Genomic DNA, 20922 nt, shown 5'->3' with positions numbered 1-20922 from the left:
CTAACTCCGAAGAATCTTATCATCCTTTTCCACATTACAATTAATTTTACCCTCTTCTTTCCATCTCCTCTCCTTCCCATCTCCTTCCATCTCCTTGAAAAGTGTCAGCTCTCAATTATACTGTTGACTTTTCACTCAGGACACTATTTACTGAACCATCTGGCTGTGAGGCTACATTGCCACATATCAGTAGCGTTCTGGGGATTTCGAGGTTCAGTAGGCTGAACAATGTGTTGTTTCACGTGAGTAGAGACCACCACTCTGCAGCACAATAATGCTCATTCCTGAGACACAGAGTACAAGGGGCAGGAGGTGTTTTGAGAGCCTACAGCAAGATAACTGAGCGAAAGACTAGTTTGTATTTATTCCCCTTATATGTTCCCTTTCATCTCATTTCAGACAAGGAGGCAGGGCTTTAATATCTCCTTCCCTCAGTGATTTTTAAAAGTGGAAAACAGAAGTCACTTTCAATTAGAGGCTCTTCTGTCTTTTGCAAGCATCTAAGTTACCTGCAGAGAGGATGCCAGGAGTCCCAGGGGATGAGCAGATGGGTGCCTTTAAGAGCAAAAAGGAAAAGGGACAAACCCAGGGCCTGGAAAGGAGACATAGGTTGGTGGATCCCAAGGTATGGAGAGATTCACATTCAACTCCTAACCCTTGCAGAATGGAAAGGCCAGACCCCAGGTACAGATGCCCCATGTCTTACCAACTACCCCCATGCCAAGCACAGCACAGCCATGGGGTCCAAGGGACCATACAGGCTGCAACAAAGGGCCCCTTAGCAGCAACTGGTCATGGTAGACCATGACCAGTGTCCATAGGGGCCAGGATCCCAGGTCACTTGCACAACACTGAGTGGTACAGGAGCTTCCAGCTGGATTTAAGCTAATTTAAAGAAAATTCAGAAATGTCACATGTTTTGAACATCCCAGTTGGCACACTAAGATTCATGTGGAGACCTCACCTGGGGGTTGAGTGATGCATATCTGCGGCTGACATTGATTACAGGTTCTGGAATTTAAGCTAATTCATCCTGAACCCATGGTCGTGACTGTATTGTAGAATGGTGTGTAAAAAGATGAGTGTAAACTCTTGGAAAACACACCTGATTAGCAAATACCAAGGATCTGCGATAAGTTTCGGTTTGAAAGAGTAATTCACAATGCTTTAAAATCCCTGGCCCTCTTTTAAAAGTAACAAAATACAAATCACTTCTTCAGTTACTATTATCTTGACTTGGTGGAAGTAAATTCAAAGCAAGACAATATCAACTAGCAAAAAATAAATAAAAGGATTGTTTTCAATATTGTACAATTTGTATAAATTATAAACAAATAAATCCGGGGCAGTTACAAGGTGGTCAGAGAAGGAAGTGAGCACAATGACAGCTTTGTTGGTTTGTTAAGATTCAAGTTCTCTAATTCTTAGGAAAATGTCTAGAAAGATTTTAAGGTCTCTAAGTTAATTTGTCTTTTTAAAAATTAAAATCCTTCCCAGAGAAGGAAAGGCAAAGAGTAGCCTATACACATGCCATTATGTTGGGACAGCAGTTTCAGGGAAAACCATTGTGTGTGTGATGGACACGACAGTTACAGAAACTGCAAGGTTTTCCAGTGATGTTTCCAATAATGAGACTCCCCCCCCCAGAGGAGAGACATCTGAATCTTGGTTAGGAAACATTACCAAGGAACTGTGGCTATTGCAGTACCGGAAGTGCTCAGCAGGCCTCCCTCCAGCCCTCTGTGGCTTCATCGCCTACTACCTTCCGTTTTGCTCACCCCACTCCAGGCACACTGACCTCCCCGATGTTCCCTCCTCCCACGGCCTTTACCTGCATTCCCTCTGCCTGGAATGCCCTTCCCAGACAACAGTGTGGCCTATTCCTGTGCCCCCTTCAGCCCTTTATTCAAACAGCACCTTCTCAGCAAGGTCTTCTCTGCCTAAAATTGCCACCTCGGCCCCAGCATTGCCTTCTACACTTAATCACCATCTGACCTATTACATATTTTACTTACTTCGTTTGTTGTCTGTCTCCACTAGATAATCTCCATTAGGAAAAGTATGGAGTCCTGTTCAAGGCTGTGTCCTCAGCCCCTAAAAGTATCTGACACACAGTAGGTGTTTAATAAATTCTCACTGAAAGAACCAATGAGCAAGTGAATGTTTACAGAATAAATGCCAAGTGGCCCAGGCTTGGGGCACTTCTGCTTTCACAACAAACAATGCTGCAGTGGCTATGGCCGAGCATCTGAGTATAGGCTTGTGGAGCCCAATTTGCAAACAAACAAAACAAGCAAAAAACAAAAACAAAAAAACCAGAAGGCTGTGAACAGGTGTCTTCAATTGCACTGTGGTCAGAGGGCTGCAGCAGGTCCAGGTCCAGGCCCAGGCAGCTTGGACCTTAGCACAGCTCTGTCCTACATGGAAGCAGAAGGGCAGATGGAATTTTGCAGGGCATGCTCTCCCGGAGAGCGATTTGATGAGCTCAGTCTGCTCTGTGTTTCTCCCAAGCAGGGAATATGGCAAAGGAGGAAAAGGAGGGTTATTGGTTGCTCCTCTTCACACATATTATTACTCGTTTGGTGCTCTTCTCAAAACAAAGAAATTCCATGAGAACAAAAGAGCTGGGAAAATTCTTATTTGGGCATAGGGAACCTATGCCATACTTTTATACATGTGACCTGATGTAAAGCTCAAAAAACAAAATAGTATAAAATGCAATGCCTGTTCACGTGAAGCTTACGCTCTGGATGGGGATACAAGACAAATGTGTAAGAAACAAATTGGCGACATTTTTCTAATAAAGGGTCCCTGAGAGCCAAGGAGGGTAAATACGTTTTTCCTGGAGGCCGGGTAGCATTCAAGTTGGAAAGCAGAATTTCTTTGCAGTCTTATGTTTTATTTTTTTAAATCAAATTTTATAATCTTTATAGGTGTAAAATCTGCATTATAAAATTGTTTTACTTACCAGTAAACTTACTTAGCTTTTGTTTCCCACAACTTCAAGACAAACTGGTACTCCACCAAGATGTGCCAAGGAGCCCTGTGACTTTGGACTCTCTTTGGCACTATGAGCCCCGGGGGTATCACCCTAAATGGTAAATGTGGAATTTGGACATCACGAAAAACATCATCTTATACCAAAATATATGACAGAGGTAATAACTGTTATGGCTGTTCAGAAAAGGCCAAAATATTTGGAAAGACTACAGTGAGTCTTATTCAGTAATACTATACAGACTATTCAAACTGCTGCCAAAGATATGAACTGCAAGACACAGCCATTTTTTTTGCCTTAGTTACACTATTTTTTTTTTAAATGAGGAAACAAGACATTTCAAAAACATTTTAATATAAACAGAAAGTAAATATGCAGTAATGCCAGAAATAAACTATCTTCAACTCCAGGCTCTTTTCAAAAGATACAAGATACACAGATAAATCACATTCATTCCTTACAAATGTTAAAAAGCGAACAATTTAAATCATAACGAACAATGAATATTTTTCAGTAGCTGAAATTTTACTCATTCCATAATTTTACAAGTGAAAAACGAGCTAATCATGATCCTTAATATTGTCATTTATGTATTATTCAAAAGTACAAACACCCTGAAGATAGAGTCCCATTCTTATCATATGTATTATAAAAACACTGAGACATTTATCAGGTATAATTAATATAATGAAAACTATATGTTAGGATATGTTTCACAAACACAAGTCCAACATTTCTCTCTGGTTCGGAAAATATGAGAGGTAGTTTCAAATAAAGTAAATGTCTATTATGTCACTACATTTCCATTAAAATGTTGGCAATTTATAACGAATTACTAGAAATAAAACTTGAGTTTAAGAACTCAATTGAATATGGGGATATATGTATAGCTGATTAACTTTGTTATAAAACAGAAACTAACACACCATTGTAAAGCCAGTATACTCCAATAAAGATATTAAAAAAAAAAGAACTAAATTGAAAAATGATAAGAATAACTTCAACTAATAAATATTTTTCTAAGTCCTAATCACACAAATCAGAAAAGATAGTTGATTACAAAAAATGGCTTCAGTAAAATAAAAACATACTATCAATATTATAAATCAAATTTTCTATATCATAATGTGTTTCTAAGTTGGGGGAAAGAGAAAATATGAATGTACATGTTTGTAAATTGGGCCTTTCATTTATAGTACCAAATATATAAAATTAATATATACTACTATTAATATATATTATTCTCCTAGCTTTGTGCTGCCCAAATTGAGAATTGCAGGGTCAAATAAATTAAAAGTGAGGGGGAAGTGAGAACGCCATTCACCCATGATCAACCTACTTCATGTAATTGAGAAATTTCAGATAACCAAGAATGGTCCCCAGAAGCCTTCCTGATTAAAATGGAAGTCTGATTCAAGTAGGAAACAAAGGACAAAGAGAAGAGAGATGCTCTTCAGAAACTGATACAAGTAAAAGTGTTTTTGTTTCCTGGTGCTTTTCAAAGCAATGACAATAAACAGAATTTTTCAAATAAGTTGCCTTGTGTTGATAATTTAACAGTAATATACTGACAATCAGTGTGTCATCCTGGGAACCAAATAACAGTACAAGACAAATGGAGAAGTGCTCACTGAAATAAATATTATTTTATCACTCTTCCTTACACAAAAATCTATGAGTGGACTAGGGTATTCACATGCCTTGAAGTTCTGCCGCTTATGTTCATTCTTATTCAGCTTTAAAAAAGATTATAGACCTTATACCTATTTGGCTGCTGTAAGATTATGTTTTCATGCAATGATTCTCCATGAATGGTCCTACAAGGAAATTTTAAGAAGTTTAAAAAGACATTCAAAATACATAAATAATTTAAGTTTCTAGGTTTTCCAATCATTTTGTTTTTAAGAAAAAGAGATTTAAGTATAAAGGAACTGGCATAAACTTGAACCAACCAAAAGAAAGATCAAAGATTTATAATTCACACAAAGCAAATTTAGTTCAGCAAGTACATCTTTTCAGATTTAGGATTCCAGGCAGAGATTTGTAGAAAGGACTAATAAGAAAAAATATAATTTTATTGCCTTTTCAAAACTGTATGAGCTTATCAAAACAATGATTTTTAGCATTTCTGAATGTATAAAATTGAGTCCAAATGTTTGAAGTTACCAATGATTTGCTCTTCCCTTTTGTGAAAAAAAAATACAGCTTCTTTTTGCCATGGACTTGTTGCAGCTCTAGGAGAAAAGGTCACTCTGGAGATGGTTGAAAGTTTCAATAATTATGCTAAAGCAAACAATTCAGCATATCACTTCTGAGTTACTCCTAAAGTTTGTCTCATATTTTCATAAACCACATAACTGATGCCTACAGCAGGAAGCACCTTCATAAAGTTTGGGGTGATGCCTCTGTAAAGTCCTGGTATTCCTTCTTTAGAAATTATTCGTCGAAAGAGCCCAACCATGTTCAGCTGTGCGGCTCCTTCTACCATGGCTAGAAAATTAAAAAAGAAACCAGGCTAATTTAATATTCATGCATGTTTTATTATGACTATGCAATTATGATTCAGAATGATTTTCTAGAATGAACAGAATAAAAGGATAAAATTTATTCCAAGAGGCCCAAGAAATAATTCTCCCTGTATGGCACCTAACAGTGAATGCCCTGATTATAACAAATATGAGTAATTACTCTGTGTTAGATATTGAGTTAATTACTTTATATACCAATCCTCTAAGGTAAGTGTTATTATACCCATTTAATAAGTAAGAAATCGGAGGTTTAGAAAGATAGAGAAACTTGTCTCAACACACTTAGCTAGCCAAGTGGGAGAGCTGAAAGCTGATGGTCTTTCTCTTCTGTAAATGGAATGAAAACTGCACAGCACTGAAAGAATCAGTAGCAACATATGTAAAGCAGTTGGCATCTGTCAAATTCTCAGTAAATGGTGGCTGGAGTTGTTTGTTATTATGGGACCTACAACTTCTGAACTGTGATTCCTCCCCACTGTGACACTGTCTCCTCGACTTTGATTACACAGCGCCCTCCTGGCTCTCCTGCCGTCTGATTCAGTATTCTCTTTTCCTATGATTTGCTGGCTTTTATTGCTATGCAAAAGTAGTATTCATTCTGTGCCTTTCTTTCACTTTCTGCTTTATCCCTGGCCAATCTCACCCACTACCATTTCTTTAAACAGTACTCCCTGAGCATCCAGACGCCTCTATCCCCAATCCCTCTTCCGAGTACCAACCTCCCTCCCGCAACCAAGCAGTCAATCATTAATTAACCAGTACTTCCAATGTAGATGATCTGTAAATACAAGTGTAAAGAGTGGACTGCATGGCAAATGCAAGTTTTACTTTTTGGAACTTTCTGGAGTTTGGGAGTCTTTTTCCTGAATATTTTCGACAACAGTTGGTTGAATCCATGGATGCAGAGCCCACGAATATGAAGGGCCAACTGTACTCTTAAAACATGCACTCTCAACGGGAGCACGAAAATCTTACTCTGTGCATAAACCACAGATATACATACAATATATGCACAGAGTATCCGTGGTATTAAAATTTCATGAAGAGGAACTGATTTGGAAAAGAATTTCTAAAAAGCTTCCTTAAGGAGGCAATAATGCAAAAACGTTGAGAAATACTCTCTTAAAACCACACTCTGCTGTCTCAGTGGAACCTGAAGTTCCAAAAGCACGTTACTGATGCACTACTTTATCAGTGTCATCCTTTTATCCAAAACTCACCTTGAGCCTGCATGCGTGTTCTCACCAAAGCCAAGGGGTAGCTGGCCAGCTGACCACAGGTGCTGGATAAGGCACCACATCCCAGCAGCACCACGACTCCAGGGTTTACTGAGTCTTTGGCAAAATTATCTAGCCAATGGGACTTCAAGAGCTGCCAGAGAAACAGAAAAGAAGAAAAATAATAAACAACTAACTTTACAACTGCTTTCACTCAATATGATTGTTCTCACAGCTACTCTCATCCTTATGAGACAGGACACATTTCTGCAAGATTGGGCGGCACAGCCACTGTAGGAAGCAGCAGCTCTGTAGAGAGGTGGGGAAGCCACAGGGGATTCAAAACATGAGAGGTGTGACTGGGTGCTCATCTTCTTCTAACTAAATATGAAGATCAACAGCACACCAGACTAGGATCTAAACATTTCCTACGGTGCTTATCAATGAAAATAATATAATACTACAAACTGCATCTAATTTTGTACTTTACACATATGTTATTTCATTCAGTCCTTCTACAAAAGCTCTGAGGTGGAGCTATTCTTCTGATTTTAGAAATGAGGAAAATTAGTCTCAGTGGGGTTTTCTAAACAAGGGTGCTGAATCAAGTATATGGATCCTCAGGCTATGCTTCTTCTCTATTATCCTAGGTCTTTGTATTTCCATTAGAAGGCAATTAATTGAGAGAAATGTATAATCTACTTTTTAAATAAAAAATATCTGAAGTATTAAAATATATGCTAATATGTGGGGGAAATTATATACTAGTTTAAATATTTTAAGATAAAATGTAACTGCATACTTGGACCTTACAATTATATAACAAGAATACCTCTATAAATTTGAAAACAAAGATTATATTTAAGTGCCTTATTTAAGGTCCATTTAGTACTGTAATATGACAAGAAAAAGTCAATAAGGCTAAAGACAACCATGTCTGAACTACAAACATGAGAAAAGAGAAGTGATTCACTAGAAACTAAGCAACTATTTACATTATTAACACCAGAATGGGGGGGGGAGGTAGGAAAATGCACTTTTAAAACAATTAATTTAAAATCCTATAAAATACACATGATCTTGTAAGTCCTCTCTGTGTGTCCCATAATCATTTTCTTCTACATCCTAGGATCCATTATCATTCCTTGCCTCTCAGATCTCACTATATTTTTTTTACTTATTTATTTTATTTAGTTTTGTCTCCCCCTCTTTATTGGCTTTGTAGCCCTCAATTTATGGATATTCTCAAAATTCTATCACCTTATGAAGGTTCTCTGGCAACATCAAGGTCATAACAGTGGGGTCCTGATCCAATAGGATTAGTGTCTTTATAATAAGAAATACCAGAGAATTCATTCACTCAACTCTCTCTCCCTCTCCCTCTGGGAACATAGCAAGAAGGCAGCTGTCTGCAAGCCAGTAAGAGAGCCTCACCTCAAACCAAATCAGCCAGAACCCTGATCTTGGACTTCTAGCCTCCAGAACTGTGAAAAAGTAAATTTCTTTTGTTTAACCCTCCCAGTCTCTGGTATTTTGTTATGGTAGCCCAAACATACTAATACACTACCCAAAGCAAACTGCAAATTCAATGTAATCCCTATTCAAATTTCAATGACATTGTTTGAAGAAATAGGAAAAAAATTCAAATAGAATCTTAAGAGACCCCACCTAACCAAAATAACCTTGAAAAAGAACAAAGTTGGAGACCTCACACTTCCTGATTTCAATGTATATTACAAAGCAACAGCAATCAAGATAATATGGTGCTAGCATAAAGACAGATACATAGAAAAATGGAACAAAATAGAGAGCTCAGAAATAAATTCTTGAATACATGGGCACATGATCTTCAACAGAGGTGACAAGACCCCACATTGGGCAAAGGATAGTCTCTTCAACAAATGGTGCTGGGGGGACTTCCCTGGCAGTCCAGTGGTTAAGACTCTGTGCTTCCACTGCAGGGGGCATGGGTTCGATCCCTGGTCAGGGAACTAAGATTCCACATGCTGTGCAGTGGGGCCAAAAATTAATAAACAAAAATGGTGCTGGGAAAACTGGATACCCACAGGCAAAAGAATGAAGTTGGATCCTTATCTTACAACATATACAAAAAACTAACTCAAAATAAATCCAGGGCTGAAACATAAGACCTAATACTATAAAATTCCTAGGAGAAAACACAGGATAAAAGCTTTAGGACCTTGGCTTTGGCAACAATTTCTTGGATATGATCCCAAAAGCACAGGCAAAAAAGCAAAAATAGACAAATGGATTTCATCACCTTAAAAACTTCTGTGAAGCAAAGAAAACAACCAACAGAGTGAAAAGGTAACCTACGGAATGGGAGAATATATTTGTAAACCATATATCTGATAAGGATTTAATATCCAAAATATATAAATAACTCCTACAATTAAACAACAATAAAAAATAACCTAATTAAAAAATGGGCAAAGGACTTGAATAGACATTTCTCCAAAGAAGATAAATAAATGGACAATAAGCATATGAAAAGATGCTCAACATCACTTATCAGAGAAATGCAAGTCAAAAGCACAATGAGATATTGTCTCACACCTGTTAAGATGGGCACTATCAAAAAACAAAACCCAGAAACTAACAAATATTAACAAGGATGAATGAAAACGCACTGTTAGCGGGAATGAAAAATGGTGCAGCTTCTATAGAAAACAGTTTGTTCCTCAAAAAGCTCAACACAGAATTACCATATGACCCAGCAATTCTGTATACTGATAGGTATACACCCAAAGGAACTGAAAGCAGAGACTTGAAGAGAGATCAATACTTGTATCCCTTTGTCCCAAGAGGTGAAAATATCCTTGAAATTAATTCAACCCCTCAACAACTGATGGCATTCCAAGCCCCTCAACCCTATCAGCAGTTTTTGCCCTTAAGACAAGCTTGGAAGGTAACATACACTTAAAACTCAAGAACGTCCCTGAGAGACTCGGCAAAATCCACAACCCACGTTGGGCAGGTTCATTTGGCTCCCTCAATTAAAATTCAAATTGACCGCGGTCAGCCTCTTCCTAACATTAAACAATATTCTTTAAATCTTGAGACCTTAGCAGGAATTAAACCAATCATAGAGGAATACAAAACACAATACCTCATAGTCCCCTACACTAGTCTCTGTAATACACCCATTCCCCTCATTAAGAAACTCCACAAAAGAGGATGGAGATTTGTCCAAGATTTGAGGGCTATTAATAACATTGTTGCATGGCTTCCGGGAAGATGGCAGAAGAGTAAGACGCAGAGATCACCTTCCTCCCCACAGATACACCAGAAATACATCTACACGTGGAACAACTCCTACAGAACACCTACTGAACGCTGGCAGAAGACCTCAGACCTCCCAAAAGGTAAGAAACCCCCCACGTACCTGGGTAGAGCAAAAGAAAAAAGAATAATCAGAGACAAAAGGATAGGGACGGCACCTGCACCAGTGAGAGGGAGCTGTGAAGGAGGAAAGGTCTCCACACACTAGGAAGCCCCTTCACGGGCGGAGACTGCGGGTGGCGGAAGGGGAAAGCTTCAGGGCCGCGGAGGAGAGCACAGCAAGAGGTGCAGAGGGCAAAGCGGAGAGATTCCCGCACCGAGGATCAGAGCCGACCTGCACTCACCAGCCGGAGAGGCTTGTCTGCTCACCCGCCGGGGCAGGTGGGGCTGGGAGTTGAGGCTCGGGCTTCGGTCGGAGCGCTGGGAGAGGACTGGGGTTCACGGCGTGAACACAGCCTGCAGGGGGTTAGTGCACCACGGCTGGCCGGGAGGGAGTCCGGGGAAAAGTCTGGACCTGCCGAACAGGCAAGAGACTTTTTCTTCCCTCTGTTTCCTGGTGCGCGAGGAGAGGGCATTAAGAGCGCTGCTTAAAGGAGTTCCAGAGACAGGCGCGAGCCGCGGCTAACAGCGCGGACCCCAGAGACGGGCGGCAGACGCTAAGGCTGCTGCTGCCGCCACCAAGGGGCCTGTGTGCGAGCACAGGTCACTATCCACACCCCTCTTCTGGGGAGCCTGTGCAGCCCGCCACTGCCAGGTTCCCGGGATCCAGGAACAACTTCCCCGGGAGAACGCACGGCACGCCTCTAGCTGGTGCAACGTCATGCTTGCCTCCGCCGCCGCAGGCCCGCCCCGCACGCAGTGCCCCTCCCTCCCCCCCCCCCCCCCCGGCCTGAGGGATCCAGAGCCCCCAATCAGCGGCTCCTTTAACCCCGTCCTGTCTGAAACAAGAACAGACGCCCTCCGGCGACCTACACACAGAGGCGGGGCCAAATCCAAAGCTGAGTCCCGGGAGCTGTGCGAACAAAGAAGAGACAGGGAAATCTCTCGAAGCAGCGGATTAAAGCTCCACAATCAACTTGATGTACCCTGCATCTGTGGAATACATGAATAGACAACGAATCATCCCAAATTAAGGAGGTGGACTTTGAGAGCAAGATTTATGATTTTTTCCCCTTTTCCTCTTTTTGTGAGTGTGTATGTTTATGCTTCTGTGTGAGATTTTGTCTGTATAGCTTTGCTTCCACCATTTGTCCTACGGTTCTATCCGTCCGTGTTTTTTTTTTTTTAATTTTTTTTCTTAATAATTACTTTTTATTTTAATAATTTTATTTTACTTTATCTTCTTTCTTTTTTTCTTTCCTTACTTCCCTCCTTTAGAAAACGAATCATGCCAAATTGAGGAGGTGGACTTTTAGAGCAAGATTTATGATTTTCTCCCCTTTTCCTTTTTTGTGAGTGTGTATGTGTATGCTTCTGTGTGAGATTTTGTCTGTATAGTTTTGCTTCCACCATTTGTCCTACGGTTCTACCCGTCCCTTTTTTTTTTTGTCTTAATAATTATTTTTTTACTTTAATAACTTTACTATATTTTATTTTATTTTATCTTCTTTCTGTTTTTCCTTCCTTCCCTCCTTCCTTCCTTCCTCCCTCCCTCCTTTATTTATTTTTCTATCTTTCTTTCTTTTCTTTCTTTCTACTTATACTAATTCTTTCTTTCTATTTTTCCTCCCTTTTATTCTGAGCTGTGTGGATGAAAGGCTCTTGGTGCTGCAGCCAGGAGTCACTGCTGTGCCTCTGAGGTGGCAGAGCCAACTTCAGGACACTGGTCCACAAGAGACCTCCCAGCTCCACATATCAAACGGCGAAAATCTCCCAGAGATCTCCATCTCAACACCAGCACCCGGCTTCACACAACGAATAGCAAGCTACAGTGCTGGACATCCTATGCCAAACAACTAGCAAGACAGGAACACAACCCCACCCATTATCAAAGAGGCTGCCTAAAATCATAAGAAGTCGACAGACACCGCAAAACACACCACCAGACGTGGACCTGCCCACCAGAAAGACAAGATCCAGCCTCATCCACCAGAACACAGGCACTAGTCCCCTCCACCAGGAAGCCTACACAACCCACTGAACCAACCTTAGCAACTGGGGACAGACACCAAAAACAACGGGAACTACGAACCTGCAGCCTGCAAAAAGGAGACCCCAAACACAGTAAGATAAGCAAAATGAGAAGACAGAAAATAACACAGCAGATGAAGGAGCAAGATAAAAATGCACCAGACCTAACAAATGAAGAGGAAATAGGCAGTCTACCTGAAAAAGAATTCAGAATAATGATAGTAAAAATGATCCAAAAGCTTGGAAATAGAACAGACAAAATGCAAGAAACATTTAACAAGGACCTAGAAGAACTAAAGATGAAACAAACAACGATGAACAACACAATAAATGAAATTAAAAATACTCTAGATGGGATCAATAGCAGAATAACTGAGGCAGAAGAACAGATAAGTGATCTGGAAGATAAAATAATGGAAATAACTACTGCAGAGCAGAATAAAGAAAAAAGAGTGAAAAGAACTGAGGACAGTCTCAGAGACCTCTGGGACAACATTAAACACACCAACATTCGAATTATAGGGGTTCCAGAAGAAGAAGACAAAAAGAAAAGGACTGAGAAAATATTTGAAGAGATTATAGTTGAAAACTTCCCTAATATGGGAAAGGAAATAGTTAATCAAGTCCAGGAAGCATAGAGAGTCCCATACAGGATAAATCCAAGGAGAAACGCACCAAGACACATATTAATCAAAATGTCAAAAATTAAATACAAAGAAAACATATTAAAAGCAGCAAGGGAAAAACAACAAATAACACACAAGGGAATCCCCATAAGGTTAACAGCTGATCTTTCAGCAGAAACTCTGCAAGCCAGAAGGGACTGGCAGGACATATTTAAAGTGATGAAGGAGAAAAACCTGCAACCAAGATCACTCTACCCAGCAAGGATCTCATTCAGATTTGATGGAGAAATTAAAACCTTTTCAGACAAGCAAAAGCTGATAGAGTTCAGCACCACCAAAACAGCTTTACAACAACTGCTAAAGGATCTTCTCTAGGCAAGAAACACAAGAGAAGGAAAAGACCTACAATAACGAACCCAAAACAATTAAGAAAATGGGAATAGCAACATACATATCAAAAATTACCTTAAATGTAAATGGACTAAATGCTCCCACCAAAAGACACAGATAGGGTGAATGGATACAAAAACAAGACCCATATATATGCTGTCTTGTTACAAGAGACCCACTTGAGACCTAGAGACACATACAGACTGAAAGTAAGGGGATGAAAAAAGATATTCCATGCAAGTGGAAACCAAAAGAAAGCAGGAGTAGCAATTCTCATATCAGGCAAAATAGACTTTAAAATAAAGACTATTAGAAGAGACAAAGAAGGACACTATATAATGATCAAGGGATCGATCCAAGAAGAAGATATAACAATTGTAAATATTTATGCACCCAACATAGGAGCACCTCAATACATAAGGCAAATACTAACAGCCATAAAAGGGGAAATCGACAGTAACACATTCATAGTAGGGGATTTTAACACCCCACTTTCACCAATGGACAGATCATCCAAAATGAAAATGAATAAGGAAACACAAGCTTTAAATGATACATTAAACAAGATGGACTTAATTGATATTTATAGGATATTCCATTCAAAAACAACAGAATACACATTTTTCTCAAGTGCTCATGGAACATTCTCCAGGATAGATCATATCTTGGGTCACAAATCAAGCCTTGGTAAATTTAAGAAAATTGAAATTGTATCAAGTATCTTTTCTGACCACAATGCTATGAGACTAGATATCAATTACAGGAAAAGGTCTGTAAAAAATACAAACACATGGAGGCTAAACAATACACTACTTAATAATGAAGTGATCACTGAAGAAATCAAAGAGGAAATAAAAAAATACCTAGAAACAAATGACAATGGAGACATGATGACCCAAAACCTATGGGATGCAGCAAAAGCAGTTCTAAGAGGGAAGTTTATAGCAATACAATCCTACCTTAAGAAACAGGAAACACCTCAAATAAACAACCTAACCTTGCACCTCAAGCAATTAGAGAAAGAAGAACAAAAACACCCCAAAGTTAGCAGAAGGAAAGAAATCATAAAAATCAGATCAGAAATAAATGAAAAAGAAATGAAGGAAACGATAGCAAAGATCAATAAAACTAAAAGCTGGTTCTTTGAGAAGATAAAGAAAATTGATAAACCATTAGCCAGACTCATCAAGAAAAAAAGGGAAAAGACTCAAATCAATAGAAGTAGAAATGATAAAGGAGAAGTAACAACTGACACTGCAGAAATACAAAAGATCATGAGAGATTACTACAAGCAACTCTATGCCAATAAAATGGACAACCTGGAAGAAATGGACAAATTCTTAGAAAAGCACAACCTTCCGAGACTGAACTGGGAAGAAATAGAAAATATAAACAGACCAATCACAAGCACTGAAATTGAAACTGTGATTAAAAATCTTCCAACAAACAAAAGCCCAGGACCAGATGGCTTCACAGGCGAATTCTATCAAACATTTAGAGAAGAGCTAACACCTATCCTTCTCAAACTCTTCCAAAATATAGCAGAGGGAGGAACACTCCCAAACTCGTTCTACGAGGCCACCATCACCCTGATTCCAAAACCAGACAGGGATGTCACAAAGAAAGAAAACTACAGGCCAATATCACTGATGAACATAGATGCAAAAATCCACAACAAAATACTAGCAAACAGAATCCAACAGCACATTAGAAGGATTATACACCATGATCAAGTGGGGTTTATTCCAGGAATGCAAGGATTCTTCAATATATGCAAATCTATCAACATGATACACCATATTAACAAACTGAAGGAGGAAAACCATATGATCATCTCAATAGATGCAGAGAAAGCTTCTGACAAAATTCAACACCCATTTATGATAAAAACCCTGCAGAAAGTAGGCATACAGGGAACTTTCCTCAACATATTAAAGGCCATATATGACAAACCCACAGCCAACATCGTCCCCAATGGTGAAAAACTGAAAGCATTTCCATTAAGATCAGGAACAAGACAAGGTTGCCCACTCTCACCACTCTTATTCAACATAGTTTTGGAAGTTTTAGCCACAGCAACCAGAGAAGAAAAGGAAATAAAAGGAATCCAAATCGGAAAAGAAGAAGTAAAGCTGTCACTGTTTGCAGATGACATGATACTATACATAGAAAATCCTAAAGGTACTACCAGAAAACTACTAGAGCTAATCAATGAATTTGGTAAAGTAGCAGGATACAAAATTAATGTACAGAAATCTCTGGCATTCCTATACACTAATGATGAAAAATCTGAAAGTGAAATCAAGAAAACACTCCCATTTACCATTGCAAAAAAAGAATAAAATATCAAGGAATAAACCTACCTAAGGAGACAAAAGACCTGTATGCAGAGAATTATAAGACACTGATGAAAGAAATTAAAGATGATACAGATAGATGGAGAGATATACCATGTTCTTGGATTGGAAGAATCAACATTGTGAAAATGACTCTACTACCCAAAGCAATCTACAGATCCAATGAAATCCCTATCAAACTACCAAAGGCATTTTTCACAGAACCAGAACAAAAAAATCTCACAATTTGTGTGGAAACACAAAAGACCCCGAATAGCCAAAGCAATCTTGAGAAGGAAAAACGGAGCTGGAGGAATCAGGCTCCCGGACTTCAGACTATACTACAAAGCTACAGTAATCAAGACAGTATGGTACTGGCATAAAAACAGAAAGATATATCAATGGAACAGGATAGAAAGCCCAGAGGTAAACCCACGCACATATGGTCACCTTATCTTTGATAAAGGAGGCAGGAATGTACAGTGGAGAAAGGACAGCCTCTTCAATAAGTGGTGCTGGGAAAACTGGACAGGTGCATGTAAAAGTATGAGATTAGGTCATTCCCTAACACCATACACAAAAATAAGGTCAAAATGGATTAAAGACCTAAATGTAAGGCCAGAAACTATCAAACTCTTAGAGGAAAACATAGGCAGAACACTCTATGACATAAATCACAGCAAGATCCTTTTTGACCCACCTCCTAGGGAAATGGAAATAAAAACAAAAATAAACAAATGGGACCTAATGAAACTTCAAAGCTTTTGCACAGGAAAGGAAACCATAAACAAGACGAAAAGACAACCCTCAGTAAGGGAGAAAATATTTGCTAATGAAGGAACTGATTAAACAAAGGATTAATCTCCAAAATTTATAAGCAGCTCATGCAGCTCAATAACATAAAAACAAACAACCCAATCCAAAAATGGGCAGAAGACCTAAATAGACATTTCTCCAAATAAGATATACAGACTGCCAACAAATACGTGAAAGAATACTCAAAATCATTAATCATTAGAGAAATGCAAATCAAAACTACAATGAGAAATCATCTCACACCAGTCAGAATGGGCATCATCAAAAAATCTAGAAACAATAAATGCTGGAGAGGGTGTGGAGAAAAGGGAACCCTCTTGCACTGTTGGTGGGAATGTAAATTGATACAGCCACTGTGGAGAACAGTATGGAGGTTCCTTAAAAAACTACAAATAGAACTACCATATGACCCAGCAATCCCACTACTGGGCATATACCCTGAGAAAACTATAATTCAAAAAGAGTCATGTACCAAAATGTTCAGTGCAGCTCTATTTACAATAGCCCGGAGATGGAAACAACCTAAGTGTCCATCATTGGATGAATGGATAAAGAAGATGTGGCACATATATACAATGGAATATTACTCAGCCATAAAAAGAAACGAAATTGAGCTATTTGTAATGAGGTGGATGGACCTAGAGTCTGTCATACAGAGTGAAGTAAGTCAGAAAGAGAAAGACAAATACCATATGCTAACACATATATATGGAATTTAAGAAAAAAAAATGTCATGAAGAACCTAGGGGTAAGACAGGAATAAAGACACAGACCTACTGGAGAATGGACTTGAGGATATGGGAAGGGGGAATTTTAAGCTGTGACAAAGTGAGAGAGAGGCATGGACATATATACACTACCAAACGTAAGGTAGATAGCTAGTGGGAAGCAGCCGCATAGCACAGGGAGATCAGCTCGGTGCTTTGTGACCGCCTGGAGGGGTGGGATAGGGAGGAGGGAGGGAGGGAGACGCAAGAGGGAAGAGATATGGGAACATATGTATATGTATAACTGATTCACTTTGTTATAAAGTAGAAACTAACACACCATTGTAAAACAATTATACTACAATAAAGATGTAAAAAATTTAAAAAAATTAAAAAATTAACATTGTCATCAATCATCATCCAGTTGCCCTTAACCCTCATACCCTTTTAATGGCAATACCTACAGAGAATAAATTTTTCACTATAACTGACCTCTGTAGCACCTTTTTCAGCATCTCTATGGATTGTGAAAGTCAAATTTTATTTGCTTTCATGTGGGAAGGACAATACATCTGGACTGTCATGCCACAAGTCTAGACTAAAAGCCCTTCCTACTTTTTACAGATCCTAAAAGCAGATTTAGCAGGTGTCATTTTTCTGTAAGTGTCCATCCTTTTCAATAGGTTGATGACCTTCTTTGCTCGTCTTCCAACGGGGCAAGTGAGCCAGACAGCATCCATCTCCCCAAGCTGTTAGCAACTAAAGGTCATAAAGGTCTCTAAAGAGAAATTACAACTTATTCAAACACAGGTCAAATACCTAGGACCCTTGATCTCGGATTAAGGACTCCTTTAAGACCCTAATAGGATTCAAAGTGTCTTAAATTTCCCATAGCCACAGACCAAAAGACAACTTTAAAGATATTTCGGGCTGACTGGATACTACAGAAACTGGATACTTAATTTTTAGTTGCCCAGCCTCTCAAAGCTTAAAGACCAGATCCTTCAGATTGGGAAGAAAACGTCTTTAGGGCTCCAGAACCTGAAAAGTGGACTCTGCAGTCCCCTGCTTTAGGACATACTAATGATTAGCTTCCCCTTTTCCACTTCATGTTCGAAAGAAGAGAAATGGCTTAGGAGTGCTCACTCAAAGGCACAGAGGTCAACACCAACACCTTGGATATTACACTCAACAATCAGACCTGTAGCCAGAGGCCTTCCTCCAGCAAGAGAGCTATTTCAGCAGCAACAGCCCTTACAACATCAACTGAGGAAACAGTCATGGGCTCTCCACTCACCATCTGTGTTCCCCCATGCGGTAGGAGGCTTGCACAATTCTCATCACACTCAACACCTTCCTGCAAGCTGTCTTACCCCGCATGAAATATCATTACTGACTTCTCACACAACCCTTTCCCGCTACAACAACTTCAACCCTGCAACCCTTCTCCCTTTACTTAGTGACAAAACTCCTCATGACTGTCTGACCCTGACTGATCAGTTATTAACCCTCAGAGCTGACTTACAAGAAACCCCTGTTGCTAACATTGAGATTTCATGGCTTACCGATGGTTCTTGTTTGAAAAACGGCAAAGGAAAATACTGTACTGGGTATGCAATCATCTGCTCCTTTGAAGTAACTGAGGCAGCTCCACTGCTGACCGCTACTTCGGCCCAGCAGGCAGAACTCCATGGTTTAACTAGAGACTGCACCCTAGCAGAAGGCAGAACTGTGAATACCTATACAGATTGTCGCTTTGCCTTTAGGGTAGCTAATGACTTTGGCATGCTTTAGAAACCAAGAGGATTCTTAACCTCAGGGGGAAGCCAGATTAAGAATGAAAATTGGGTCAATAAATTGTTGGAATCGATCCAACTTCCATCTATCCTAGCCATCATTAGGGTACCTGGGCATCCAAAATTAAATTCAGATGAAACCAAAAGAAATAACTTGGCTAATCAGGCCACAAGGACAACTGCCCTACAAGCCACCAAATCTCCTAGGAGTCATTTCCTGTGCCTCCCTGTTGCCCAATGGTCTAACCCTATGACACTGACTCCTTGAAATAACCACTGGAAATTAAAAATTCCCCCCCAACATGGGACATGACTTTCTGGGACAGGTCCATCCCAGCAATGTGAGACAAAGCAAATCTGTAAGTTGATTGGCAATGCTTTTAGAGAATGATCTTGATCAAAAGGGGGATATGTGACATAAGATGGAGTCACTTATGTCAAGGGGTTTTAAAATGAAGCTGGAAGGCCACTCAAGAGGTGGACCTTATGCCTGTCTCACCAGGTGGAACCATAAACGTATGAACTGGGCCACACCATAGATAGTCCAAGAACTCTGCAAGAACACCTGCAACTTGTCACAGTAATGAACTCTTACCTCCCTCTAATGATAGCCTTAGCAATCAATCATGTTTAGTCAACTAGGTTCTGCCTTCAACTCCAACTAAAATTCTTTGTAATGCAAACCTCCTTTCTTTACCATTTAAAACCCCTGACTTGGGCTTCCCTGGTGGCGCAGTGGGTGAGAGTCCGCCTGCCGATGCAGGGATGCAGGGGACACGGGTTCGTGCCCTGATCCAGGAGGATCCCACATGCCGCAGAGCGGCTGGGCCTGTGAGCCATGGCCGCTGAGCCTGCGCGTCTGGAGCCTGTGCTCCTCAACGGGAGAGGCCACAACGGTGAGAGGCCCGCGTACTGCAAAAAAAAAAAAACAAACAAAAAACCCCCCAGAAAACCCCTGACTTTTATTCCCTAGCAGACACTGTTCAGATTGATACGCAAATCTGTGTGTACCGAATTGCAATTCTTTGATCCCAAATAAATGCACTGTGTTTGATTATTGCCTCCTAGGTTTCTTCAGGTTGACAAGTACAAGGAATGAATCTGTACTACCCACATCAGTCTCTTGGTTTTATCAATGTTAAATTTTAACAAACCAAAGAAAATGTGCCATTTTTGCTTATTTTTCTCTCCTCAGAAAAATCCCTAATATCATCTGCTAAGCTGAACAACTGTATCTGCAATAACCTTTTTTTTTTAATTGAAGTACAGTGAATTTACAATGTTTTATTAGCTTCAGGTATACAGCAAAGTGATTCAGTTATACATTCTTGTTTTCAGATTATTTTCCATGATAGGTTATTACAAGACATTGAATATAGTTCCCTGTGCTATACAGTAGGTCCTTGTTGTTAACTATTTTATACATAGTGGTATGTATATGTTAACCCCAAACTCCTAATTTATCCCTCCCACTCCCACTATCCCCTCTGGCAACTATAAGTTTGTTTTCTATGTCTGTGAGTCTATTTCTGTTTTGTAAATAAGTTCATTTATATCATTTTTTAGGTTCCACATATAAGTGATATCATACGATATTTGTCTTTCTGTCTCTCACATAATATGATAATCTCTAGTTCTATCCATGTTGCTGTAAATAGCATTATTTCATTCTTTTTTATGGCTGAGTAATATTCCATTGTGTATAAATACATCTTCTTTATCTATTCATCTGTTGATGGACACTTAGGTTAACTTCCATGTCTTAGGTATTGCAAACAGTGCTGCTATGAACACTGGGGTGCATGTATCTTTTCAAATTAGAGTTTGCTCCGGATATACGCCCAGGAGTGGGATTTCTCGATCATATGGCAGTTCTATTTTAATTTGGCAAGGAACCTCACTACTGTTCTCCATAGTGGCTGTGCCAATTTACATTCTCACCAACAGTGCAGAAGGGTTCCCTTTTCTCCACACCATTATTATTCCTTTTCTCCACACCATTATTATTCCTTTTCTCCACAGCATTTATTATTTGTAGACTTTTTAATGATGGCCATTCTGACTGGTGTGAGGTG

The 20922-nt window shown here is 39.5% G+C and overlaps 1 protein-coding gene across 1 annotated transcript in view; it reads right to left on the bottom strand.

Annotated features, from left to right (window-relative positions):
- Positions 1-3333: 3333 nt before the first annotated feature.
- SLC25A24 (solute carrier family 25 member 24) overlaps positions 3334-20922 on the bottom strand; it is a 59218-nt gene continuing 41629 nt past the window's right edge. Inside the window, exons 9-10 of the mRNA XM_022584187.3 lie at positions 6747-6897; positions 3334-5488 (exon numbers count right to left, since the gene is read on the bottom strand). Coding sequence (XP_022439895.1) covers positions 5304-5488; positions 6747-6897 — 336 coding nt within the window. The 3' untranslated portion in view covers positions 3334-5303. The remainder of the gene's footprint in view (positions 5489-6746; positions 6898-20922) is intronic.

Source organism: Delphinapterus leucas, chromosome 1 (assembly GCF_059928025.1).
Source record: "Delphinapterus leucas isolate spDelLeu-1000000601 "Yukka" chromosome 1, BTC_Dleu_Yukka2, whole genome shotgun sequence".
In the NCBI taxonomy this organism is placed as follows: domain Eukaryota; kingdom Metazoa; phylum Chordata; class Mammalia; order Artiodactyla; family Monodontidae; genus Delphinapterus; species Delphinapterus leucas.
This window is presented reverse-complemented; position numbering and strand designations above follow the sequence as displayed.